Source organism: Ruditapes philippinarum, unplaced genomic scaffold (assembly GCF_026571515.1).
Source record: "Ruditapes philippinarum isolate M1 unplaced genomic scaffold, ASM2657151v2 ctg1174_1_1_1_1, whole genome shotgun sequence".
In the NCBI taxonomy this organism is placed as follows: Eukaryota; Metazoa; Mollusca; class Bivalvia; order Venerida; family Veneridae; genus Ruditapes; species Ruditapes philippinarum.
The window spans coordinates 72,179-83,409 of record NW_026863112.1 but is presented as its reverse complement, the minus strand read 5'-3'; the positions used below and the strand labels follow the sequence as shown (position 1 = coordinate 83,409).

Sequence of the window (11,231 nt, the reverse complement as noted above, 5' to 3'; positions counted from 1 at the left end):
ATTACATAAATTGTAAAGTCATCAGTATTCAAATGTGTTTTTAAAGCAAGTTTCATTTTTAATCTGTTCAACGACGTAAGAGGTATTGTAAAATACTACAACAACAACAAATTGCAAAACGAACTGATCGAAGAATGGCTCAAAAAATATATCCTGAACAATTGCTACGGCTTCAAGAAGAACATAAAAGGGCAATTAAAGACACTAGCGACCAAATAGAGCAGTGGTAATTAGCTGTCATCGTTCTTGTAACAAATTATATGATTTTATTTTCTAACCCTGCTACTATTCGGATACATTTAATTCGGATAAATTACTTAGTCATTTTCGTTTTATTAGTATGACAATATCATTTTTTACTGATATATTATAGCAAGTTGTAGTTTATTCAACATGCAGCTTGGTGTTGTAATATAGTTTTGTCCTATTCCATGAATGTTTTAAAGTTGCGATATTTTTAATTGTCTTTTCTTTAAGGAAGTGGCCAGCCATACGGGCCCGTACGGCTAGCCAAAAGTTCTAGCCGTACGTAAGTCACGTACTACTAGCCAGGACATACTGTTTCGTCTAGCCGTACGGCACATTTCGAAATTATATGAAAGTTGAAAATGGATATGTTATTTTGTGTCTTTAAACAAGCATTTTAACCAAGCCCCCGCATTTGTCCTTGTGTGTTCACTTTAATAAAGATGCTCCGCCATTTTGTAAAAACAATGAATATGAAGGTAATGCAAGCATTATAATCTGAATAAAAATGTCAAAGTTGCATGTTATAAATTATAACATCGTTGTTTTTCATGCTTATGATTTGTTGTTTTATTTGTATGAAAGATGAATTATTAAATAATGTTTGTTAATTAAGCACAATGGATCGAATAAATAATCATAACGGCAAAATAAGCTTTTTCATAACGGCATGATCAGTGTGGAATAAATAAATAAATTGATTTATAAAAAGAACATTGAAAAAAAAAGGCGAAAAGCAAAAATAATTGTATAATTTTAGAATGCAGTGGATAAATATCGAACATAAAAGCACAATCAATAAAACTTAATTAAAGCCTATTCAGGGAATGACAATAGAATTTTAGAATGCGTTTCACGGAACATGCAAACTTTCCTTAATGATGGACAAACTTCTACTGTCGGTAATTGACGCAATTATCAGAGCCAAACAACAATTATTTTCGGTGCTTTTTTCATTTTAAAGGTGTTGAAAATTAAACTTTTTGAAACAAAAAAGGATTATTATCACAATTTTGGAAACTATTTCACTTGACGGTATTCAACTGCAACCTAATGTTCTTTTTTCTCGCCATCTGGATATTCATACTTTCTTTACTGTAGCCAACACGGCGATTAATCTCTAAAAAGTAAATGTAAGAAGACATTTGCTTTTCTTGGTTAAAATCATTGCTTAAAGTAATAAAATAACATGTGCATTTTTGACTTTCATGTAATTTCGAAAAGTGCTGTATGGGTAGCCAATACAGTGTGTCCTGTCTAGCCGTACGTGACTCACATACAGCTAGAACTTTTGTATCAATAGCTCAGACTGGTCCTTTCTTTAAATGATTGTTGAATAGTATTAAATGATTACTGGAGGTTACGTACCATGGAGGAAACGTACCTGGAGGTTACATACCATTTTTGGAGTTCACATACCACTTATATATTTTGAAGTATACGTACCATTGATATATTTAGCTTAATAATTTTAATAAAAAAGTAAATTAAGGAATTATTACTTTATTATTACTTATTACTTAAAAAGCAGTCATATCAAAGCAATATCAAATGGCAATAGTTTAACCTGTATATGATTATCACACAGTCAGATTGAGTAATTAAACAAATAGCAATCAAATTACAAACTATGAAACACTATTATTGTTATCATATCATAATTGTAATCTCATTATATATATACAATAGATCAATTTATTAATGCACAAATTCGAAGAATAAAATTTTTGCCATTATCCCTTACTATCCCTTTATTAACTATTTCTGTATATGTGGTACATAACCTCCAAAAATGGAAATTTATGTAGTGGTACCTTTTGTCCATGGTACCTCCAAATTCTGTGTTAAATTACGCTTGATGATCTTTTTCATGTCTTTTTGGCAAAATATAATCATAGGAGGATGATTGTTGTAAAAGTAGAGCATCAGACTCCTAAAATTGTGTTTCTGGGTTCAAATCCCAATAGTTGTGAAATTCACTCTCAACTTCTACAATCCATATGGTGTGATTTATGGTAATGAAATCCTTGAAAACCTTGAAGCAGTCTTCTGGCGTGACATGTTGCCCATGTGTACGTCCCCATCATTCATTTATTTTTAATCATGTCCTCAGCAGATGGTATACCAGAATGGGACAATTTAATTTTGATGTTGGCTCATAATATTCATCATTGGTTTCTGTAGTAGCCAGATGTTGGGTATATTAGCAGTTGAAAAAATAAGAAAAAAGTCAGACCAGTCTGAGCTATTGACAATGGGTCAATCTTGGTTTGAGGCTGGCCAGACATGAACAGTTGACATTTGCCTCAGACTTCATCCCTATTTGCAGCTGATTTCATTCAAGACTTCAGGCTGATAAAGAAGCTAAAATTGTTTTATTGTCAGCCCAATATATTATACTGGCTTGAAAGGAGAAATGTGGAATTAGGCAAAGCCTATGAATGGGGAAGCCGGTTCAAAAAAAAAAATTCCGTTTTAAAGGTGCATTGGTATTTCATGCACCGGTCCCGTTTTCACTTGGAACACTCGATGATTATCAATCAGAAAAGTTGTGATTGTTCAGTCATTGAGTTACATTATAACTAGAACTGACACTGAAAAAAGCAAAAATTATGATAAAAACATTTCACATATTTTTCAGGTTAAAGTTTAAATCAGATTATGAAGCTCTGAAGACAAGACTTGAAACCTTGCCTGATCAAGTAACACATGATGTCATGGTATGTAAGAAAAATATTAAAATGCATCTTTATTATTATGTCAGGGATATCATGTTAATGCTGCGAACCTGGATATAAATCCCACAACAGACTATTATGTGAGGAAGCTATTCAGCTATCTAGAAGAGGTTATACCTAAGGGCAGTTGTTTGATATGGCTTAATTTATGTTTATTATAATATAATTGTATAAATTTATTTAAGCATTCTACCAATTTTTCTTACCACTGACAGCTCTCATTGTCAGGAGGAAAATATTCAAGATACTTTTTTTCCAAAGAGAGTTGTAAGGAAAATATTCAAGATATGTTTTGTTATGAATATTCTGAATTTTTATTTTGAATATCCTCTATTTATTATTTATTTGAATGGGATTTTTTTCCATAGGGAGTGTAAAACATACTTTTTGGAGAAGGCTCAGATTTGGTCCTTATATATGGTCAATCTGCAATAGATTAAGATATACATGTATTACTAAATCAAAAACTTAGTACTTTCTTTAGTTCTTATTATTATAAAAAGAGCAAAGTTATACTTATGACAGAGTCCCCCCCCCCAACAACAACAACAACAATGACTTTCCACCATTTTCCGGATGCCAAAAAAATCCTAGTAATATGTTGGAGATTTGTTAAAAATGAAATTTTTTTAAAAACTAGGTATTGATATTTCAGGTTCCATTTGGTAAAATGGCATTTATGCCAGGACAGCTGGTCCATACAAATGAGATTTTAGTATTGCTAGGTGATAATTGGTTTGTTGAAAGATCTGCCAAACAAGCGTCAGAGATTGTTGATCGGAGAATTGAAGGTTAGTTTCAACATTGAATTAATAATGATGATTATTTATTCGACATGTTTTAAATAGCTTCTTAAAGTTATTAGTCATGTTTTTTATTGTAATTTTTGAACATAAAATACTCTTAAACATTATTTTTGCTTAAACATTAAACATTATTTAAGTCTATAACAATGCCTAGAATAATCCCTGCTTTATCTGAACTTAGCTTACAAGTATTTGCATACATTAACAAAAATATTAACGTACAGTACAATCTTGTGAGAGTGGCCCTCTTCAGAGTTATTACCTCTTAACAGCAAACCAAAGTAAGACATGACAATAAACATAACATTTATAGGACAACACCTCTCAGCAGCAGCCAAAATATTTTAATCCCGTATGATTTTGCTCTGACAATGTTGTACTGTAATATACCTATACAGAAATAATAAACATAGCAGATTCATAGTACTTTACCACAAATGCGACAGAGGCCCAAACAAACTGCTAAACTATCAATGTAATAAATTTTGTATGATGTTATTTCTTCCACTTCAGCTGTGGATAAACAATTAAAGGAGTTAAACAAGCAGATGCAGCTGTTAGAGCCGAGAAAACAGTTTACATTGGAACTTCAGGAATTGTCAAAGGTAAAACCTCTCAAGCTTGAGGATAAAACAAACTATTGTAAAGAATACTGTTGAGACTGTATGGTCGCTTGTCACATATGACAGGGAGCCATATAATTCAGGCCATTTATATTATTAGTTATAAAGATTGTTGACAGGTTATATGGCCCTATATAAATGGCTATTTGTAAATATAACCTGAGCCGCTAGCCGAGGGTTATATTGCAAACAGCCGTTTATATATGGCCATATAACCTGTCAACAATCTTTATAACGAATTTATAATACAGCAAGCATCATTTTTTAGAGAAAATGTAAGATTTCTTTATGAATCGACAGCAGCCGTGTATATAAAACTAAATAAACGTCAAGATTATCAAGTGAAAAGCGACATTACAAACTTGCAGTATTATAAAGGAAAATATGTTGGGAGGTCTGAAACAAGGTCGGATAAGACAGGGAGTCATTGAAATCAGGGGGTCGGAAATGCAGTCTTGACTGTATAATATAAAAAAATTCCTGTAACTTCTGATAAAACTTTTCAAATATATTTAAAACTGTGAAATATGTTTACTTGAAAAGAATAACATAAATGACTTACTTAATCAATATATCTTATGTCATATGACCTGTCAATATTCCTGGCATTTAAAACTATGTATACATGTATATCATGTACATGTATTTACACTTTTGGCAAGTTAGTATTTGTTTAATAAGGAAATAATGAAATGTATATTGTAGGAAGGAGGAGAAATGGTGGACATACGAGAGAAGTATGATGAAGAGAAGGAAAAACAATGGAAAGGTAGGTCATTTAACCTGGTTATTATCAACTTATAAACAAACTGTATTCAAGGGGATATATCTAGATTTTTGTGTGGATATATCTAGACTTTTGTGTGGAAGTGTTGAAACTCATTTATGTCATGTCACAAAAGTTACAACCACTTCACAACAAACCATCAATAGATGTCAACATTTTCTGTGACTTACAGATATTAAAATTAGCACATATTTATGTATACATATACATTGTTATTTTAGTTTTGACTATTGGAATATTTCTCTCCTGTTGTGCGGCTGATTTAAGAGAAAAGCTATTGATTTTCTCTTAAGAAATAAAAAATCACTACCTACTGATATATTGACTAACTTTATATTATGGTTAGCTTTACACTTTGCATTAGATATTAATTTTCATAAACAGATACTCATAAAAAACATGTTAAAGAATATAGAAGCAGACTGAAAAAGGAAGAAGAAAGACAGCAAATCAGACAACAACCTGAGCAGACTGGTTCTTCTGGACTCACTGATGAAGAACTCTGGGCCAGACTGGACCAACTTGAGAGCATAGAGAGTGAAAGGAAGGAAATACAAAGAATTGGGTATGTTTAATAAATTGTTGATATATTAGGTAAACTGGTTTGACTGTACTTGAAAGTTAGTTCCACACATGGGGTACTAGCATTTGATAATCTATGCAGATGTATTCTGGTTTATTTTAAAGGACATCATCAAACCATTCAATCAATGTATAGTACCCACAGTTTGATAGATTGAACAATTTAATCATATAATCTGTAACTGGTTAACTTTTTAGCTCACCTGTCACAAAGTGACAGAGTGAGCTTTTGTGAATGCTTTTCGTCCGGCGTCCGGCCGGCGTCCATAAACTTTTACTTTAAATGACATCTCCTCATAAACCGCTGAGCCAATTTCATCTAAACTTCACATGAATGTTCCTTTGGTGGTCACCTTTAAAAATTGTTCAAAGAAGTTAATTCCATGCAGAACTCTGGTTGCCATGGCAACCAATAGAAAAAACTTATAATATCTTCTTTTAAAAAACCCAAAGAGGTAGAGCTAAGATATTTGGCATGAAAAATATTCTAGTGAGTGTCTATCAAGTTTGTTCAGATAAAAGCCCTGGGGTCAAAATTGGCCCCGCCCCAGGGGGTCAATGATTTTCCCTATATGCATATAGTAAAAACTTATAAAATCTTCTTTTAAAGAACCCAAAAAGCTAGAGCTAAGATATTTAGCATGAAACATCTTCTAATGGGTGTCTACCAAGTTTGTTCAAATAAAAGCCCTGGGGTCAAAATTGGCCCCGCCCCAGGGGGTCATTGACTTTCCCTATATGCATATAGTAAAAACTTATGAAATCTTCTTTTAAAGTACCCAAAGAGCTAGAGCTAAGATATTTAGCATGAAACATGTTCTAATGAGTGTCTATCAAGTTTGTTCAAATAAAAGCCCTGGGGTCAAAATTGGCTCCGCCCCAGGGGGTCATTGATTTTCCCTATATGCATATAGTAAAAACTTATAAAATCTTCTTTTAAAGAACCCAAAGAGCTAGAGCTAAGATATTTAGCATGAAACATCTTCTAATGGGTGTCTACCAAATTTGTTCAAATAAGAGCCCTGGGGTCAAAATTGGCCCTGCCCCGGGGGGTCATTGATTTTCCTTATATTTGTAAATTAGCAAAAACTTTAAAAAAAATCTTCTTTGAAAAACCCAAATAGCTAGAGTTTAGATATTAAGCAAGAAACATCTTCTAGTGAGTGTCTTCAAAGTTGTTCAAATAAAAGCCCTTAGGTCAAAACTGGCCCCGCCCCGCGGGTGTCATTGCTTTAAACTATGTGTGTAAAGTTAAAACTTAAAAAATCTTTTTTTAAAAACTCAACAAGCTAGACCTTAGATGTTTAGCATGAAACATCTTCTAATGGGTGTCTACGAAGTTTGTTCAAATAAAAGCCCTTGGGTTTAAACTGGCTCCGCTCTGGGGGCCTTTATACAGGTGAGCGACTTCAGGGCCATCATGGCCCTCTTGTTTATGTGAACACATAGTTACAGATTTGACTTAAAATACTACATATGTACATTGTAAACAGGGTGTCAAAGATCTCCAGGAAGCACTTATCCTTAACCCCTATGAGTTAGATGTCCACAGGGATTATGTTTCCCAGGATTAAAACTTATATGATACATATTAGAAAATTAATTTTTTTAGTAAACTAGAAAACAGCTGGTGAAAAACACACACCTTATTTCCACTTTAAGGCTATAGTGATTAGAAAAGTGAAATAAGAATAAATCATAAGAATGTAGCGTATACTTACTGACAGGAAATTACTTAAGTTTGATGTTGTTCACCATTTTAGTACACATGCTGAGAAGAGATTGGAAGGCTACAAATTCCCAGACTTTCACCACAATAGACAAACAGTTGAAGATAATTATCCTGACTCTGACCAGTCAAATAGTCATGATGAGGAAGAATCGTCGTACACAGCTTCGGATGAACTTGATTCCGATGATTATGATGATGATGATGTAAAACAGGAGGAAGAGGAACAACTAGAGAGCAAAGGAACACTCATTACATTCTCTCATAGTCAGGTATGAGTGTTTAATGAGATTTTACATTTCTTGCGTATCAGACTGGTGTTTCAGTTAGTTTTATCCATGCTTGAAATTCCATCTAGAACCCCCCCCCCCCATTCCAGGACTATTTGCTATTGAATTTTATGAATGAGATGCATTAAAATGATGTCATTTTGGCATATTTAAGAATGAAACTGCATGCTTAGGATGACATCATTTTGCAGTTATGATTAATACATTATTGTAAGAAAATAATAATAGATAAAATGACATTTATTTTTATGAAATATTAATTTATTGACATATATTTTAGAATATGGTTGAATATGGGTGGGTCCCGTTGGGAAGGATAATCCGATCCAAACCGTAACATATGACAGATATTGTTATTCTGTGATTGGAAAGTATACTACGTACTTGCTATTTGAGACTAAAAACAATAGATGACATAGTGTTCAACTGTTGATTGTACAATTGCATTTAAATTAATGTTAATTTATGTAAATTCAATTTGTACACAAATTTTTATTTGTTACTTGAAACAATGGCTCCATTGATATTGATTTTATGTTTGCTTAAAATGTATTTCTGTACTTTCTTTACACTACATTGTATATTTTGATATGAATCTTTTCAGAATACAGAAATGGGGCAGTCTGCAGGTTCTACTGATCAAACTACAACTATGAGTGGCCCAGGGGACATCTATGCTAAATATGTAGATTGTGTGAAAGCACAAACTTCTGGTATATTAAAGAAATCTCCCAGTGAACAGAGGAAGAAGGTGAAACATAAAACAAAGAAAACCGTGGTATCATTTGATACGGGTTCTGAAGATGAGAGGGATGTCAAACAGGTTAATATACTGCGAATTCACTTAAATTCGTTGGCATGAAATTTCGTGGTTTTATCAAAACGGGCATTTTCGTGGGTTCTTAATTCGTGGATTTTCATTTTCTTGTAAAAAAAAAAAAAATAACCTAAAGAAAAAATAATCTCACTAAATCGCCGCGTATTTTTACTAACCGCATGTACATATCTTGACGTTTCACACAGCACTTGTCAATAATCTAATCCTTGCCTCTGGGCATAACATAAAGATAGCAGTTACTGCCGATAATTGACTGCAATTAACACATGTTTGTGACATGATATGCAGCTCTACTGTACACCATGTCCCTGTGATTCGCCGATGTAAACATTGCATAATTTATATGACACCTGACACGTTTTAACAAGCGAGTTTAAAAAGTTTACACCATGAATTTGTCCTACCATATTTAACAGTTACTACACTCAACATCACATCGACATTAATTAATATGAGTAAATAACACGGGTTGTGCGGATCTAGACGTCGGCAGTGTGTTGAATGTTTACGGAATAGCAGTCGAACAAATACAGATTACAATTCATTTAAACTTGATCTTTTAAAGAAGACAATTCATCCGTTTTAGCGATTTTTTTTTTTTATTGTATAGTGTACTTAACTTACGACATTAATATCAAAGATTTCTTCAATTCTATAAGCAATTAATAAGAGCAAGCAGGCAATTTTCATTAGCGCTATTATTGCACTGGTTTTCCGTATTTACTCGATTATGTAAAGTATTCTGGGTAACACAATCGAGTAGCCTACAACAATCGAGCAGTCTCTTGATGTGTATATACGACCGACATTTGTGACAGCAAATTAAGGACATATAATCGTGTTTTCTTTCCAAGTTTCTTAAATATTGCAAACCTAAACTATTTATAGATTTAATCGTTCACTTACTTGATTATCTGTTTACCATCATAACACAATAATCGGTCGGAAAAAGCGTCGATGCATGTTAAGAATAGAGACATGGTTAGAAGTAATTCTAGGGATAAAGTTTCGTTGGATCTTAAATTCGTGGATTGACCTACCCACGAAAACCACGAAAATTCGTGCCCCACGAATAATAATGATTTTACAGTAGTATAGTATAGCTTCTTTCCAAAAAGATATTTCTGTATCCATGGCAGAGTGGTAAAGGCCATTGACTTCAAAACACTTGCCTGTCATTGCTGTAGGTTGGAGCCGCACAAGCGTAGTCCTCAGATTCTTCATATGAGAAAACTATCCAGCTAGCATATGGAACGTTGTAGGCTCTAAGCAGAAGAATCTGAAGACCCTGTCGGGATTTGAACCCACATGGGTTAGGGGAGGGATGTTTTAGGGGAGGTAGGTTTGTAGTTGACGACTAAGATTGTTAACTTCAAACCACTTGCATCACAAGCGTTGTCGGGTTCTACATGTGGGGAAGCTATCCAGCTAGCATATGGAACGTCCTAGGTTCCGAGTAGAACATTCCATAAGCTAGCTGGATAGCTTTCTCACATCAAAGAATCCAAAGGCCCTGTTGGGATTCGAACCCACAGTGGTAAAGGGAGGGTGGTAAGTAGTCAACAACCTTAACCACTCGGCCAGAGATGCCCCTGCTTTACCTATTGCTTAGCATGACGAGAAGAAAACTTAAGTTCATGATATGATTGAAAATGTGTCAAATAAATTGCAGAAATTGCTATGTAATCAACCATATTTGAAGTCTAATTTTTGTTTAGTTTTATATTTTCAATACTGTTTGTATATTTCAGAACACAGCTGTACAGCAAAGTTCACTTGAACCAGCTTTCTCAGGAACAGTTGTTGAAAAATCTGTTTTAGGAAAAAACACACAAGAGTTACCTCCAAAATCAAACCAGGCGGCGCCACAGAAACCTGTATCAAAGTTTAAGGCAATGTCAGCCAATCAAAACAGAGATAAGATTGAGAGTGTTTCACAGTTAACCAATCAGACTGATTCTTCCAACATAAAACCTGTTTCAAAATTTAAAGCTCAGAGACAGATGACTAGGAGATAACATTGAGATTTCATTTCATTAAAATAAAACATTCTATATATATGTTCTTGTTTTATTTGTTCATTGAGAAAATACAATGTAAATTGTTTTCTTACAATTCTCTTCATATGGTTAAGGCATTTGAAAAAGAGCTTATCACTATACAATTCTCTTCATATGGTTAAGGCATTTGAAAAAGAGCTTATCACTAGAAATAGCAGACTTTTTATGCACTGTCTGTCTTTCTGTCCGTGTGTCCCCACTTACACATTCATTTCCAGACTGCAATTTTGTCATGCATGAAAATATTTTAATATAACTTGGCACAAATGTCTACCACATCAAGAGGATGTGTCACGTCTAAGGCCCATGTCACTACCTCCAAAGTTGTGGTAAGTTTGCTATGAATAACAAGAACAATATTAAGCAATTAGTTACTTTTATTCTCTACTTTATTCTTTACCCTGTTTTGGTACATTTTATAGTTAATATGTTACTAGTATTTACTGTGGAAAACTGTAAGGTCCACACCAAATACCTCACCAACCTCACGATGTCGAGCCCCCTGCTCCAGCATACCAACTGCCCGCCACAA

At 33.6% G+C, this 11,231-nt stretch overlaps 1 protein-coding gene across 1 annotated transcript; it reads left to right on the top strand.

The window, feature by feature from the left end:
- Positions 1-68: 68 nt before the first annotated feature.
- Positions 69-10,693, top strand: LOC132721164 (unconventional prefoldin RPB5 interactor-like). Its single transcript, XM_060705419.1, has 9 exons — positions 69-226; positions 2,888-2,966; positions 3,640-3,775; positions 4,304-4,395; positions 5,119-5,182; positions 5,585-5,765; positions 7,546-7,783; positions 8,406-8,624; positions 10,391-10,693. Exons 1-9 carry the CDS (start codon positions 135-137, stop codon positions 10,655-10,657), a joined length of 1,368 nt encoding a protein of 455 aa, XP_060561402.1. The 5' UTR covers positions 69-134; the 3' UTR covers positions 10,658-10,693.
- Positions 10,694-11,231: the final 538 nt, after the last annotated feature.